Source organism: Orcinus orca, chromosome 2, assembly GCF_937001465.1.
Source record: "Orcinus orca chromosome 2, mOrcOrc1.1, whole genome shotgun sequence".
In the NCBI taxonomy this organism is placed as follows: domain Eukaryota; kingdom Metazoa; phylum Chordata; class Mammalia; order Artiodactyla; family Delphinidae; genus Orcinus; species Orcinus orca.
In genome coordinates this window covers 128,715,345-128,732,518 of record NC_064560.1, presented here as the reverse complement: position 1 = coordinate 128,732,518, position 17,174 = coordinate 128,715,345, and the positions used below count along the sequence as shown (strand labels likewise).

Sequence of the window (17,174 nt, the reverse complement as noted above, 5' to 3'; positions counted from 1 at the left end):
AACAGCTTCTCTGACCATGTTTCCTCCCATACATGTACCCGGAGTTGCCCTTTGCTGTTCTGAAAGTGTGTAGGGTCTGTGCAGAAGTGAGTATGTCCCTCCAGGGAGTCCTCTGCATTCACCTTAGGTCCGCCTGTGTCCGTCTGTCTTGAAGCATTCAGGGCACAACCCTGGCACAGATCCCAGGTGGAAGCCCAGGCATGTGTCAGGTGACTCAGAGTTAACAGCTTCCATGGCTTTCCATCGAAGTGGATCTCCCTGCATAATCCTTGCAGGTCGACCTAAATCAATTCTTTAATTACATCTCAAGGACAGGCTTAGCAGAGTAAGTAGCTCCTGATCACCAGCCTCTGAAGGATTAAAATACCTGCCTCTTCTGCTGCTGTGAAGCAGCAGCCTCAGACTCCTCATTTGGTCCAGGGTGGCCTGTTTCCTTGTGCTTCTCCTCGACTAGACTCTTTCCATTGGATGGATCTAACTGGTCTGTAATCTCCATCCCTTGTACAAAGCCCACGTCACGGAAATTACTCAGTAAATGTGTGAAGAAGGATAGGTCCCGTCCCACGGTGGAATTTCTTTGTTACCTCTGATAATAAGGAATAATGTGTTTGGAGCAGAAATGGTCATCAAAGCTGGATGGTTGTCCTCTTAGAAGGCTTGGAGAGCTTTAGCTCCACATGATGTATTTCCCTGTCTGACCGTGAGTGGCGAATGATAGTGACTGTTATTCATCAGCCCCTTGCTTAATTGCTGAACCCACTGGACCAGTCTTAATTAATTTCTTCTCAAATGCTGCATAGAATTGCTTGCTTGTTGATTGTTCTTCTTCTCCACTAGGATGTAAACTCTGTGAGGGAAAGCACTGCTTTGACCTTAGTGTCCTAAGTGTCTAGGACAGTGTTGCCTATTGGATAAGTGAGGCTGTGTCTTATCCCAGCTCTGCTCCTTGTGTGTGCCTTTTCTTTTCTTGCCCTTTTTTTTCTTTAAATGTCTACACAACCCTGCATCTCTCTTATGTAGCAACACTGCATCCACATTGGGGCAGACTTCAGTTAGCTCTGTCATTATTTTCCTGTGTAAGCTGGCAGTTCCATATGGTGAGGCAGAGAGGTGCAATGGAAACAGGACAGGACTGCAGGAAGAAAACCCATCTCTCTTCCGGCTGAGTCTAGCAGAGCCATCAAGGTTTTTCCCTTCTCTGAGCCTTACGCTCTTTACCTGTCTGGGAGAGATGATGATACCTCCCTCATAAATTGGGCAGATGAAATAAGATGACACTGGAAGTAAGCTTTGTAAGATACTCTGTGATGTGTATATGCTTTTGCAGGTATAAGCTGACATGCTTACATGCCCGTCTGCCTTTCAAGGACCAGGGCACCCCAGGTAAAAACAGGCTGACCCAGGGAGCTGTTTTCCTCCTCCTTCATCCTTCACAACAGTCTTGTGAAGTGGGTGGCACTACCCCATCTTAAAATTGAAGGTACGGCTCTCAGAGATCTAGAATTTTACTCAAAATTATTCGTCAAGTAAAGGCAAAGACAGAGCTCAGACCTGATCATCTGATGACAAACCTAGCCTTCTTTTCACCACCCAACATCTAGAAGATTGAGTGGGGGGTAGTGACCACTATGCCCCTGTCCTGGATTCTGGAGCTGGATTACGTGTGCTTGAACGTCTGTGTAATTCGTTAATGTGTGATACTATAAACTTGTGCTAGTATTAACCTGAGTTAGTATTAGAGGAGTGTTCAATTTTCAATTGATAGATTTTTCTTCCCTATCAAACACTGCACAGCTGGTTAGGTCAGAAGTTAGTTATTTTCTGGAACATGCTGACTAAGAAAGGGGTTGACATTGAATGACAGAAGAACTGATCGAATGGGGCAGGATCTGCATTTGCATATGGACCTTGCATCTGACCTGGATTTGTAGGCTATTCTGTGGCATCCCCAATGCATAGAACGGGGATGCCTGCCTACCCACCGATCCATCCCTCTCACATGGAGATTTCACTGTTGATTGGATGGTGGATCCTAACCAAGGCATTCTAGTTTGTTGCTTCTGGGGAGTCTCAAGTGAACCTGTAGAGAACTCTTCAGTTACCCAACAGGACCTTGTGCAGCTGCGTGTGGAAGTCAGGATAATTTCGGCATTTCTGAGAGCATTTTAGTAGAGCACTGATTACAGATTGCAGGCACCTGGTGGTGTTTTGTACTGAGGCTGAAGGGTGCAGTTCCAAAGACAAGAACTGGACTTGACAGATTCCTATTTTCCTCCCCTGTTGTTTCCAGGGCCTGGAATAAGTGCTGAGAAACCTTTATAAGAGCTGATCCAGACTCTTGGTGTGGTTAGCATTGTGCTTTCAGGAGACCCCCCAATCCAGAGCATTAATTCCCAGACTGGTAATAGACTTGTGCCTTTGCCCAGGGCATGTTCTCCTTCCAGTGGCTCAGAGCACTGAGACGGTAGGAGGGGCTCCTGTTCGTTGGGGTCAGCACAGAGCCCTGTGGCTTGGGACTTGGCCAAAACAATTCTGTGCTTCTTGGACTGTCTCAACCTGTTCCATTTGGGCAGGCCATCATTGCTTTTGGCCTCGACAGCCAAATGAGAAAACATAAACTGTGAAAATTCAAGGGAATAGAAGGTGATAGCCAAAAGTTGAGGTTTAGAAATCTATGGGCTAGGGATATTCTAGTCCAACACTTAATTTCATGCCAATTCATGAGAAAAAGGATGAATCTGAGAAGAGTCGCCACTGTAATAAATGATATTTTCTCTCTTTCCCTCTCCTTTCTGACATACCACCTATTCTCACCTTCCACAAACTTGGGATCGCAGTTATGTGGAGAACATCGCGGTACGGTGGAGAATAGTGGCTAGCCCTCATCTTGGCCTTGCTACTCTTTCGTTGTATGATTTGGGAATTACCCTCTGGATTTCAGTTTTCTTATGATTTAAGGAAGAGAATTGGATGAGCTAGACAATCCCTAGATCACTTCCAGCTGTTAAGTGTGTAAGCTTAAGAATGCTAACATACTAATTTGCACACATCTTTCAACTGAAGTATAAGCTGCTGGTGGGTAGGGCCCCCAAATTGGTCAAGCAATAGTTGTTGGTTGGCTCATTTGGAAGGTCTTGCCGAGATCCTACTCAGTAAAGTCAAGTGGATAGAATTCCTCTTGCCAGGCGTTTCAAATGTGGGAAGCCAGGGGCACTGCTGTTAGGGAAGCAGCTAAGGTTGCTTGAAGCCTTGGCAGTGGAAGACAGAAGACACAGAAAGAGTATGGGGTAGGAGGTAACAAGGAGGGTCCCAGTTGTGCTTTTGAAATACCAGAGGGGGGTAATACAGCAAAGGAAGTGGAAAGAGTTTTCCCTGAGAACCAGCAGAAACCTTTGAAATATGTGCCTTTCATTTTTAAGCCTTTTCCGGTTTGGAAAATAGCCTGCAAGGTTCATAAAACTGCCTGGTGGCAGCCATCCAAGATCCTCCCAGGAGTTGACTCCTGTTATAAACAGCTGGTCTCCAAAGGAGGGTGGCAAACAGCTGTGATGAGGCTTTGGTGGGCATTGTCCTGTTTGTGGAGATAGAGCTTTATCACAGACTCTCTGCTAATGCATCCTGAACTCCCCAATTTTCATCTGTGGAATCAAAACAAGCTCTATTCTAACTAGATTACGTGATCCTCTCTGCCAGTTTCACAGCATGACCTGCACACCCAAGATGAGCAGATATCCAGAAAGAACGACTTCAAACTCCAGCCTGACCCGTTACCTTTGTAGTAGCTGGGCAGGGATGATAACAGTATCTTGTCCACCCGAAAGCAAGGCTGATCAGAGGCAAAACTGTGAAGCAGATGAATTTGTCTTGATTTACCTGGAATGTATTTCTATCTCATCTCTTCCTACCTTTTTCATTTCTTCAATAGGAGATAGAGAGAGCAAAGACTACAAGTATCACGCTTCCCAGGTTCACATCCTAGCTCTGCCCTTGAAAAGCTGCATGATCTAGAGTAACTTACTTAACTACTGTGAGCTTTAGTTTCCTCATCTATAAAATGGAATCTCACCCTCCTCTCTCCCACATAAAAATGTATTAATGAGGACTTTCAGATACCAAAGTCACACGTTTAAGTGTACACAACTCCTGTCGGAATTTGAGGTGCTGACGGGAAAAGCCTTTGGAGGCTGGGAGGGAATCTTTTTCAGCACCATTCAGGTTACACTGCACAGGCACAAAATCATGAACCTGATTGTTGGGGAGACTGAATAAAGTTGAAATGACAATCCTTGGCTTGATCCGTATGGGAAGAGTTTAATGACCTTATTGATAATCTCATTTGTGAAATTGAGCCATTGAAGGACAGAGTCCTTAGTCTTTTAAGTTGACAGTGTAAATATGTATAACAGGGCTTCTGGATGTATCACATTTCTTCTGCGCCCCTCATTGCTGTGAAGGACTTCATGTCAGAGTATAACACTGATAAAATGTCAATTACAGAAGACGAATTGAAACTCTCTCAAGAAATTATAAAGTGATGATATTCTCCAAATAAGGGATTCAAGTAGGAAATATTCTCAGAATTGATGATTCAGAGACTATTTTGAGAAGTTTTGCTCTGATTTTTAGATTTTTAGAAAATATATAAACTTGTTTCAACTACTTTTCTGGGTTTTGTAGGTTTCATACACTTAAAATTGGAGGGTCTTTTTAAAGGTTTATTACCTTTGTAGTGTTATATTCCAGGTCTGTTCTAAAACAGAAATAGCTGAATCAAGAGAATTTAAAATTTACCTAAGATTTGAGTTAACAAATATCGATATAAAAGGCTTATTTTATGCTCACTGGAGGATTTGTTCATTGATTTGTTTGTTTTTAATGGTTGATATGTTTGGTCTTTATTTTTTAATCCAAAACTTCTGTTGTAAACTTCTGTATACATCAAAAAGAGAAAACACCTGAACCACACTGTCTTCCACTTCCTTTCATGTGTGGGTTCAGTGTTTCCCCCGTTGTTTTATCTTCAGTGTAAGTAGAAGAAGCACACTAATTCAGCAATCAGTACAGAGCGTGGCACACAATTAAAATGTTTATTTTCATGTTGTCAATCTTCGTGTGGCTTGGTCCATATTTGGTTGGAATAGATTTGTCTATAATGAGTGTTGTTAATAAACAATGCTCTCAGGCCAACATATTGTCTTGTTCGTTTGCCAACTAGCTGTTGGGCACCACAATGACATGAGTACTCGAAAATTGGGAGATGCCAACAGTTGGAGCTCCTTTTGGTTCATTTTCCCTTATAACCCTTTGTTCTTTCTTTGATATGCTTAAACTCATTTTTAAGGCCTGCCTCACACTTTGGATCAATAATTCTGTCATAATCCAGTGAGTGCACCCCAGCCTGCCCTTCCCTTTGGTACTTTATTTCTCCCCATCACTGTCGAGTCGGTATATGGGTACTGTAGGACCAACTTAGCTGATCCTGGAAATTTAAACTTGTGAATGTGGAGGTTCTATTACAGAATAAATCCCTCAACAAATCCTCCAAATGACGTATTCCCAGCAGCCTTTTTTTGTTCTTGGTAATGTTATTTTTTGGCTTTGTCATATCATCTGTAAAGGTAGGAAGTGATCGACAAGGCGGCTAAAAAGTCCACCCACCACGTAAATAAACTTGTGTAAACACAGGTCTTGTGGTCTGGGTGCAGAGAAAGGTTTGTTCTTTGGATATTAAACCTACAACAAGAATGTGCTCACTGAACATATAAACAAGGAAAGAGGAGATGACAATAGTCTAGATTTATAATTAAAGCAGACATGAGTCACCGGCTTGGAGGATCCTGTGAACGTAATGTCTCATACAAGAGGAGGGTTAGTATATACACGGAAGAGAAAGCCAGCCAGGTCTTATGGTATTTGGTAGCCTGATGGTAAAAAAGAGCTTCTTTTCCTTCCTCAAGGAGCTAAGAGTCATGACCAGGGTTGCTGTGTGTGGTTGTGCTGCTTTCGCACTGCTCCAGGGGTTGTGTCCAAGCGAACAGGTGCAAGTGGACATCTGGCTGGCATTCTGCTCACCAGGTCGTGGGTCCCGGCACGGAGCTGCATTTGCTCAGAGGAAAGGTGACGTTTTCTTCTCACCAAAATCACTTCCAGGCCTTGTGGTAATCATTCACAACATCTGCTCTCCTTTCTCACAACTCTTTGAAGGTGGAAATGTATCCGCTTTCACCTTTGGGATTCCCGACACCATGCCTGGACTGGAGTTGAAAAGAGAGTAGGGCAGACTGATAATTGGATCTCAATAAAATAAATTTTGATATATCTTCCAGTTTGGGGAGAAAGAATGTACCTCAAAAACAAATTTTTTTAAGGAACACTGTAGTCAAGTTATAGTGGAATAAGAATACTGCCCTGCAGAATCTTAGACCTATTTTTCTTTGTTTCAAAACCCAGACATAATCATATTAACATTTCGGCAGACTTTTTTCTAGAAATCTCTTTATGCGTATCAGTACACACGTATACGTTTACATTCATGAGCTCATTTTCTGTCTTGTAACTTCCTTGTTTTCACTCTGTATTATGTCATTTTTTCAAGTTAGTATCTATAGATCTTTGCCATGATTTTGAAAGGTTATGTGATAGTCCATTGGGTTGAAGGGCTATACTGCATTTTAACAATGTAGATTGAATATTGATGGGTATTTAGGTTGTTTATAATGTTTTGCTCTTAAAAATGGATCTGAAGTAAGCATGCGTCATGTATAATACACACAACATTTCCTTTTTCTCTAGTAGTGGAGTTGCTGGTTCTGGAGGTTTCAGTTCAAATACTAATCTCCATAAGAGAGGAATTATAACTTCTTCGTAATCCTGAGACCAATAGGGGTGGGTTAAAAATGCCATAGTTTACCATTCATAAATGCACATACCTAAAGATTCTAATTTACAAAAAGAGCAAGCTTTGGAAGATGCGTTCAGCAGCTGTCTCGATTGTATACTTGGGATCGCACGGAGGTGTTTTGTAAATCATGAAGTGCTGTACAAACCTCAGTGACTCATTACTAGAGCTTTACAGAGCATCTGCCGTGTACTCTCAAAAAAGGTTTACGGAGTCTTTATTTTATAAATAATTCATTAAATACAGAGAAAAAACCAAAAACCCAGAGACAGTGGATCTGGACCTGGTTGTACAGTGGAATAGATCAAAGATATCATCAAGAAAACAAATCCCAGACCTTGCCCCCACAGGTCCCCTGAATCTGTGTGAACAAGACCTGGGCACCCCCAGTTGATGTTGATGTACACAGTCTTTGTTTGGAATTCCCCCTTTAATATATTTTTTGGTCTATCTAGCAGAATAGAGAATATTTTTAGCTTTTATTTTTAGCTTTTATACCTATACTTAAAATTTTTATTTTTCCTGTTTGTAAGTTTCTGGCTCTTTCTAGGATATTTTTAGCAGATTTGCTGTATGACATTGACTTATTCTCAATCTTTGTAAGTCTTGTGAAATCTTAAGTGTGGGTTCTTGGTCTGCCATCCCCTTCTGGTTTTATACCATTGGCAAGCCCCTTCCTTAGCCCTTGTTGTTTCTACCAGAAAGAATGATGAACTCATAGTGATTGCAGTTTTCAACTTTGAATGGTATCACCAGATTAAAGTTATCTGTCTAGTCTAGTGGCATATCTGGCTCCCCTTTTAGATTCTATTTATAAGAACTTTTAGTTGAGAGTAATAGTTGAAGTACATGGAAAAATTGGCTGGTAGGTTGAAACTTTCGTCTAATTAATTTATCCTCATGCTTACATGCTATGGATAGACTAAAGTTTTCATCTTGAGAACTGTCTTATCCAAGAGTAAAGTTGTCTAAGAAGAAGTAGAATTGCATATTTATAATAATCAGTAACCCTTACTTGCGTAAATTTTTATAAAGTAGCTAAATTGACCTCAAATTACCTCATTGGTCTTAATTTATGAAACAAGAAAAAATAAAATTGATTTTTATTGCCTAACAAGTTGCATATTTTCTGGCTACTAAGTGAAGTTTTTGGATTTTGGAGTACAGTTAACATTTTTAGGTTATCTCTAAGTTTAATGACTGTGTAATAACATCTGACTTGTAACCTTTAGTACTTAAATAGGGTGGAGTTTAAGGGAAGCAATTTAACATTTCTCTACTTTGGCCTCAATATTTATAACATTCCCCAGTTCCTTGTCAAGGTAATTGTGTTTCTCTTTCAGGACATGAGGCATGGAGTAGAAACAGTTGAATACAGGTATACTTGAATCATATTTATCCTTTAGAGTATTACCTTGGACAGTATAGAGGGACAATGGTAGCAAGATGGGAGTGGTACTAGAACCCTTTTAGGAGGCATCCAAATCTTTCAAACCAGGGACGATGGGGATCCGAATTAAGGGAGAGGATGTGAGGATGAAGAGGATCTGGTGGTGCCCAGAAATATTAAATTGGATCTACAGAACTTGGTCATTGGTTAGTTGTTATGGGGACTTGGAGGGTTGGAGAGACAAGACTGAGTCTAAATTAACTCTTAGTGGAAATGCTCAGTTGCCAGCTAGACACATGGATTTAAAACCAGGAAGGCAATGGGATCTGTCATCCAATTAAAGGCGGGAGTCAAGTTGCATCTGTAGAATTTCAGAAACAAAGTGGCAATGTAGAGAAGTCCTATCTTAGAGAATAACCTTATTTCTAAGTTATTTGAGGTCACCTCACTAGAGTTCCCATGCACTAGTAGAGACCAGCTGATTCTCCCCAAAAGTGTTCTGGGATGATATCCTGTTTGCTGTTAACTTGCAGAATTCTGGAACTTGATATCGGCTGGTTTTGAGTGCATCTACCTCAGGGTTGAGTCATAGTAACTAGTTTAAGAGGGTGACGTCTAAAACCAGGCATTCTGGTTACTTGTTGGCAATGGGAATATAATCGTCATCCAGTCCAGATTACTTGTGTTGGCATAGCCAGTGCTATACCACGATCAGAAGATTGCATGTGAAGCGTGGCAAGTGAATGAGGTTAGAGAATCTGTTATCTAATAATATTAAGCGAAATAAATGGCGCCTCTGTTTCACCAGAGGCGGCGCTTACCTCTCAGGTGAGAAATATTTAAGCCCGGTCAGCCCCACCGCCTTAGACCCACCTGCAGGATGATGAGTGCACCACCACAGGTCATCTGCGGTTTTAATGAGTTCCTACCACTCCTCCTTGTCTCTTGACCACAGAGGACACGTGTCAGTTCAAGTACCGGAAATGGAAAATGTTAGTGTTGGAATGCAAAAGCATCTTACCTCTCTACCCCTTAACTTACGTACTTCATCTGCCTCCTCCGTGAGGTCCTTGGAGTTTACAACTCCTCCTGGAGAGGAGGATAGTAGGTGCAGGGCCATCTCACTACCATAACAATGTGCTGACGAAAGTGGTTATGGGTTAGACGGCTTAAAGGGAGAAGAAGATAGATGAAAAAGCTTGAGGGAGAGGAAAGCTAAATGTGATTAGTTTCCAAAACTACCACTTAAGGCAGCCAGCTGCTTTGACTTGCAAATCATATTGTAGGTTGGTTTCTTGGATGGGAAAACTTTGTAATTATAGCCTTTAGAAGCTGTGGACCAGGAAGAAAGAAAACTTTCATGGGTTGTAGGGGAGGAAAAATAATTTTCCCTTTGCTCTTCTGAGTTTTTAGCTGAGACCCCTGTAATAAAAGACAGATTAACAAGAGAAAACCAATCAGAAGTTTATTAACATGTATACCTTGTGTATACATGGGAGATACCCCGGGAAAAATGAATAATTCCCAAGGTGGCTTAGAATTCAGGATTAAATGCCATCTTATTAAGGAAGGGGGACGGGGTGTAGACCTTTTAGGGGAGAGAAAAAGATTTTTAGAAAAGATGAATGGGCCCTTACAAGACTAGATGGGAGGTGTGACAGTTTGTGACAGAGTGTGTCTGAGTGCGGTGTCGACTTCTAGTCTACTGTCCTGTGGCAAGAATCAGTCTTTGGTGGATGAAACTCCTGGAGAGGGATTTATAACAACTGAGTTCCTTTTGGAGGATCTGTCTTTAGACAGATAAAGGGAATTCAGAGAAAGCCTGTCCCTACATTTGCTGTTTTTCAGATACCTTTGGCTCAAAACAATCAATATACTAAAGCAGAATATTTCGGGGCGGCATGTCCTGCTCCCCTTCAGGGTGATATAGGTTGGAGTAACTGTGGTCAATGGTGTACCACCGCTGTGCATTTATCTTGTTTTCCTTACAAAGAGGTCCAGCTGTGGGCTGGACATTGATTTACCAGTAGGAAGATCTAAGACCTGAGAAATCTGCTTGGTTGAATGGAGAGAAAAAGTCCTGTACATTCTCTTCCTGTATTCTCTCCTGAGAATACACTCCTTTCCATCCCCACAGTTCCTCCTTAGTTAGGCTGTCAGCTTTTCACTTAGGTGTCAGGATGGCTGCAGTTAGAGAGTTGTTTAAACTACAGATCCCAAGATTCTTATTTGGTGGGGGTAAAGGAGGGGCCCAGGGGTCTGCATTTTTGAAAAGCTCTCCTTGCCGAGTTCAGATGTGCAGTCAGGTTTGGGAGACACTCATAGATTATTTCCATGAAGCTACATTATCACCCCTTTTACGTTCTGATTCTTTCTCTTCTAATCCACTGTCCGTTCCCATTTCCAGGTGGCATCAAAAACATACACGCGTGCTCCCAGGCTTGTTAGTATCCTTGGCCTGGACAAAAACTTTAGACAATTTCCCATAAACATGAGCCTGATTGGGCTTCCGGAGGGGAAGCAGGGGACACGGGTTCGTGCCCCGGTCCGGGAAGATCCCACATGGCGCAGTGGTTGAGAGTCCGCCTGCCGATGCAGGGGACACGGGTTCGTGCCCCGGTCCGGGAAGATACCACATGCCGCGGAGCGGCTAGGCCCGTGAGCCATGGCTGCTGAGCCTGCGCGTCTGGAGCCTGTGCTCCGCAACGGGAGAGGCCACAACAGTGAGAGGCCCGCGTACCGCAAAAAACAACAACAACAACAAAAATGAGCCTGATAGTCTCTTGCGAGTGAGTTTCCTGAGGGTGAAACCTATAAATAGCTCATCCTGATAACACTTTATACAGAGCCCTCCATATGTTGGATTGTTTATCCATATTTAGAGGGTTTCATACCCATGAGTGAGAAAAGCAAAGCTGTGGTAAATAAAATCGAGTTTCTCGTTTACAAATACCTTCTGTTATGGATGGCTCCATTTACTCAGTTTCTGCAAGTTCAGAGGGTCTTTTATTTTTCATATCTTAGTAGGAGAGTTAATAAAAATTTTTCACTTTAAGCATTCATTATGATTCAGGCACCAGAATAAGTGATTTGCATGCATTGTTTCATCTAATTCTTTCAATGCTTCCATGAATTAGGTGAAGCTCTCTCCATGTTGCAGTGAGTAAACTGAGGGTCTGAATTTTAAGAGATTTACCCACATACAGGTCTTCAGTTTGGGAAATAAGATTTGAACCCAAGTTTGTCTGATTGTCTGATAAGATTTGAACCCAAGTTTGTCTGATTCCAAACTTGTGGTCAGTGAAGTTACTGACCAACAAAAAAACCAACAAAAGGCCATTTCCATTTCTTACCAGTTTTTCAAATGAAGAGCAAGATTTCCTGAAAATTTAGTAGCACATGCATGTTGTTCCTTTTTTTTTCTCTGACAGATTTTGCATAATACAATGATAGCTCTCTATTTCTTTTAACCACAAGTTTTGAAAAATGTGAATCTGAGTTAGAAAAGCAAAAGCCTTGTCACAGTTGGGAAGGCGCTGGTTAGAGAATGCCTGATGAGTTTGGGAAGATGACTTTCCTTCTACATTGTTTTTATCGGACGTTTGAAGCCACCGTGCTACCACTGGCTTTCTCTTTCATGTGTCCCCAAATGCTGAGAGGTGAGAGGCCTTGGAGCTAGAAAAGAACTAGTTTCTCTCTTTTTTAAAAAAAAAAGTCCCTGTAAATTATAACACCCTGCATAGCAAAGTCATGGGGTAAATCGCAGTGGGGGAAATTCTGTTTGCTAACTTCTAGGAAATCACAGGGTGTCAGTTAGAGGTCAGCACATTGAGAAACTCCGTCATCATTTTGTACTCAGCTAGTATGAAGAACCTGATGGCAATGATAAAATGGCATGATCTGAGCACATAGATCTGGGCATAGATCTATAATGTATAGATAGAGGTATAGATAGATAATAAACACCAACACTATTTATTCTTTATTCTTGCTGCCACTAAGAAAACCTACTACAGAACTGAAACCACGAGAAATTTCTTTAACCAGGGGAAGGTTGTTTTTTAATATATCTCTTTCCTACCATGAGGTTACAGGTGTGGGACCAGTTACAGGTGGACAGCTGTGTGGGCAGCATTTGTGAATCTTGCATTGGGAAGGATGTTTCATGGTCTTGCATCATAAATAATCTGGATGTAAGGGAAACCTTTGATGTAGTCAGTAATCAACTCCTGGAGAGCAGGGAGCATATCTTAGTTATTTCTTATATCTCTATACTGAGCATTGAGGTGGCACGTAATACGTGTTTGTTTACCAGCTGGCTTGATTTTACAGTAGGTTGACCAGCTCTTTGAGCTACTGTTACCATATATAGCTGTGCTGTTGATCCCTCTGCAGGATCTCTGAATGCTCTGTACAGCCTGCATGACCAACCCATTGGCCTTCTCTGCACCTTTAGTTCTGATTTGTTATTTGCTCGAGCAAATGTTGGTTACTGCTTAAGACATAGACTCTGACTAGGATGTTGGAATAGAAAACATTTACTCATGTACTCAAGTTGCAGCTGAGTTTTTGGATGATAGAGGGTTAAAATTCAGATTGACCTTGAATATAATAGACACAAATAAGCAGAATCAAGACCTTTAGGGAAGTACAACTTTGGAAAACCAAATATAACATGGGGACTGTGTATATGTAAATTTGAAGGGTGGGGGGGGGACTCTTTGGGAGTCAGCAACACGATGCTTTATTTTCTTAATTATTGGGCACACACTGCCAGTTAACCACAGGAGCATAACATGTGGAACTGCTGGGTAACATTTCCAAAATACTTGGCATTAGTCAGACGTTTTTTTAGAATTCTGTGTCCACTTTGGCTGAAGGAAACTGTGGAGAATTTGGCGAGGGTCCAGAGCGTGGCAATGAGAGGCAGAGGAGCAATGGAAAATAGGACCCGTTGAAAGAGGCTAATAAATAGGGATTAATTACTTAGCCTGATCCAGAGCAGCTGAAGGGTGATTAGATTAATGGGCTTCTGTTGCATATATAGTTATTATGTGGTGGATGATATAATTATTTCTGCTATGAATAGAATTAGGGAAATGGGTTTACATTAGAGTTAAAGGAGATTTTGAAGTTGTATAAAGAACTCTTGACTTTAAAGATTTTTAGACAGTGGAAAGATCTCAGCTGGAAATGTGAAATCATGGTCCTTACAGGATGGGAATGGGGTGGGTGCCACTTGCCTGCTAGAGTCAGGTGCAGCTGGGATAGAGACTGACACACTTTCTAGATCTCATTTTGTGCTGCTCATCTCACATTGCGTTTGTCATTTTCAGCGAGTAAATCTGTATTCCTTTTTTGTTTGAGTTTTTTCACAGTTATTACAAATGTAAAGGCCTTTTAATGATTCTATAACGCATTTCAAGCGAGAGGTTAAACCACAAATTGAAAATTACTTCATGTGTGAATCAACTTGTTGCTTATTCTTTTTTTTTAATTTTAGTTGATTTACAGTGTTCTAGGTGTACAGCAAAGTGATCCAGTTACGCATATATATGTATTTTCCATTATAGGGTCTTACAAGATATTGAATATAGTTCCCTGTGCTATAGAGTAGGTCCTTGTTGTTTATCTAATTTTATATATAGTAGTGTGTTTCTGTTAATCCCAGATTTCCAATTTATCCCTCCCTACCCTTTCCCCTTTGGTAACCATAAGTTTGTTTTCTATGTCTATGAGTCTGTTTATGTTTTATAAATAAGTTCATTTATATCATTTATTTAGATTCCACATATGTGATATCATATGATATTTGTCCTTCTCTGACTTACTTCACGTAGTATGATAATCTCTAGGTCCATACATATTGCTGCAAATGGCATTATTTCATTGTTTTTTATGGCTGAGTAGTATTCCATTATGTGTGTACACCACATCTTCTTTATCCATTCATCTATGGACAGACGTTTACATTGCTTCCATGTCTTGACTATTGTAAATAGTATTGCTGTGAACGTTGGGGTGCATGTATCTTTTTGAAATAGAGTTTTCATCTTTTCTGGCTGTTTGCCCAGGAGTGGGATTGCTGGTTCATATCTGCTGCTCATTCTTATACGAGCCCTTGTAATACTGCCAATTCCAGCTTGCCTTTTCTTTCTCTTTAGAAAACTCACTGCGTGCCCTGCTTGCTTGGTCAACAATGAGTGCCAAGTCTGCCATCAGCAAGGAAATTTTTGCACCTCTTGATGAAAGGATGCTGGGAGCTGTCCAAGTCAAGAGGAGGACAAAGAAAAAGATTCCTTTCTTGGCAACAGGAGGTCAAGGCGAATATTTAACTTACATCTGCCTGTCAGGTAATGAAAATCAGATATGAATATCATTAAAACAACTTCTGTTTTAAAGCAGTTACTTCTAAGGTGCCCAGGAGGGTTATAGCCCAAGGTTTGGATACACCTGCCTTTCCATTCCTTTCCTGTTTCTCTGTTACCTTCTTTGATCTTTATTTGCTCCTGGCACCTTGGCTTTTGATGTTGCCTAGTACGGAAAGGTAATGAAATGCAATTTTAATGTCCTTTCAGTTTCATTAAGAGCATCTGTAAAGGGTTTGGCAAACACTTCTGTTTGTCCATACTTTTCCTTCACTAGGGCCTTGACAGAAAGTGGGCTATCCTCTGAGATTTTTTGTTTTAGAACACTTCCTGGTATTTGCATAATTGTTACTACCAGGAGCCTGAGTTTCATTGACTTTTCTTTTTCTTAAGAGTTGCCAATAATCAGTAATAGTTGGTCTCAAGATAAATATCGACACTGTATGGAATGTGAGAAAGTAGACTCAGCTCATAAATCACAGCTTTGCCTGACAGCTGTTCCTTGTCAGGAAGAGACATCTGTTCTATTAAGCTTAGAATTTTGTGGGATTACTTTTTTTCTCTTTCCGTTTGTGATTGTAGGATATCTGTGGGACTTACTGTGAATTCGTACCAAGTGTTTTGAGATGAAATTTGGATACGTTTTCCATGGAACTATGGGTGATGCTAATCTGAACACCTGGAGCGTTTGTAATATTTCTGATATTTCTTGTAACTGGGCAATGGAGGAATTAGGCTTACCTTAATTCATCTTTTTTCCAATTTTCTTCAGTTGTGGCTTGGGAATAAAACTTTATTTTTAGACCCATTTTTAGCTTTTTTTTTTTTAAATTAAGCCTCAGATCATTTGTTTATCAGAATTTATTTCAAGGTGGAAATAGCTTTTTTTCCAGAAAGAACATGTAGAGATAATAATAGGACTGTATCTTAGTTTAAAATAAAATGGAAATATAACCCTTTGGTAAGAATGCCTTTTCAATGGTTAGAATGAGAATTGACCTTGAAATATTGGTCTTTCTTTAATCCCAAGTAACAATTAGGTTAATAAGATTTGGTGACTGTTGGAAGACATTTGCATTCCTTTAGTGTGCTGAGCAGTGCTTGCCGTATAATAGGGGCTCAGTTAATAACTAAAGAAGTAGCCTTTCCTAATACCTTCCTAGTATTTTGTTAATGAGGTTCAGGTCTTAAAAATATTTCCACATCTTTAAATTTGAATTCTAGAGTTTTCGCTTATACCAATAATGGATAGAATGCATTAAAAGAAATTTTGTTTTGTATTTGGGCTGAGCTGAACATGGGATGAGCAGGGACACATAATATTCTAATTAACCTCCATTCTCTCAATGTTTCCTTGAGATTTCTTGAAGACAGGCAGTTGCAGAAAAGGTGGATGAAGAAAAGGGCCGTTTTGTTTGCCTTTTAGGCACGTGTTATTGTCAGCCTCTTTCTGATCATGAGGTCTGCAAGAGTGATATGGGGCCTCTAATTCCCTCTCCCGGTGAAAGAGCATGACCATTTCCCCTGCCATAGGAGATGATGACCGGGGACTTACTGGTTAACTGCATTTCCTTTACAAATCACCAAGACCTTCAGGTTTAAAGCCTGCGACTATGAGAATTACTTTTCTGTTGCATTCTAATGGAGGACAGTCTTGAGTTCTGAAAGCCTTTATCCTTTTCATGGATTTGAATTTTGAGAGGATAGGTTGACAAAGCAGATCTGACATTTAAGCAGCTGATTTAATGGAAACTGGGGCAGGAGAAGGCCAGGCAACTTTGACACCCACAGCGTTTTTGCAGTTTGATTTTTCTTGTAATCGAGAAAGAAGCAGCCACCTTTATTTTCGAACTCATGAAAAGCGTAGAGGCCTATCAGTACATCTCTGATAAGGTGTTGTTTTAATTAACAAGTAATTAATTACGCACATATTTATTAAGTACTTTTTATGTGCTGAGCACTCTTGGTGCTGGGGGTTCAGTTAGGAGAAAAACTCATGAAGCTTACCTTGTTTGTTGGGGAAGGAGCAGTAGACATTAATATTTTATTCACTAAAATAAGCATAATTATTAACTGTGAAAAGGTTAAAGAGGAAAAATATAGTGATGTGAAAGCATGTGTGAGGAGGATTTGACCTGGTTGGGAGAACCCAGAGCTGCAAGAAAAGTAGGGCCTCACTGGTTCTGAAAAGAAATGGTGTGGGTGCAGGGAGCATTCCAGGCAGAGGAAGGGCGGCTTCTTTGAAAGATGAACTGGATTCTGAGTTCCTCCTTGTCTCCTGTTTAGTCCTGTTTAGTCATTGTAGCTCAACTCACATAGGAGGCTGTGAAGTGAAAGCAGAGCCCTGGAATGACAGCTGTTCCTTCCTGCTATCAGTGAACCTCCTGTGCTTTCTGGGAGTCCGAGCCCTTCAACTCTTGTGGTGTGGATGATGAAAACCAGCTCTCCATTTTGAATAGGCAAAATTTGTCCAAATTAGGGCAGTGTCTGCAAATAATTTTTAACCACTTTTCAAACA

The 17,174-nt window shown here is 40.9% G+C and overlaps 1 protein-coding gene across 3 annotated transcripts in view; it reads left to right on the top strand.

Moving 5' to 3' along the window:
- The window catches only part of STXBP6 (syntaxin binding protein 6), a 273,927-nt gene that overhangs the window by 57,502 nt on the left and 199,251 nt on the right, over nucleotides 1–17,174 (top strand). For 2 of the 3 annotated variants that reach the window (XM_004283107.4, XM_033411699.2), the window contains exon 2: nucleotides 14,453–14,641. The exons of the other annotated variant lie outside the window; for it this stretch is intronic. In XM_004283107.4, coding sequence (XP_004283155.1) covers nucleotides 14,488–14,641 — 154 coding nt within the window. In that variant the 5' untranslated portion in view covers nucleotides 14,453–14,487. The remainder of the gene's footprint in view (nucleotides 1–14,452; nucleotides 14,642–17,174) is intronic. 3 annotated transcript variants of the gene reach the window in all.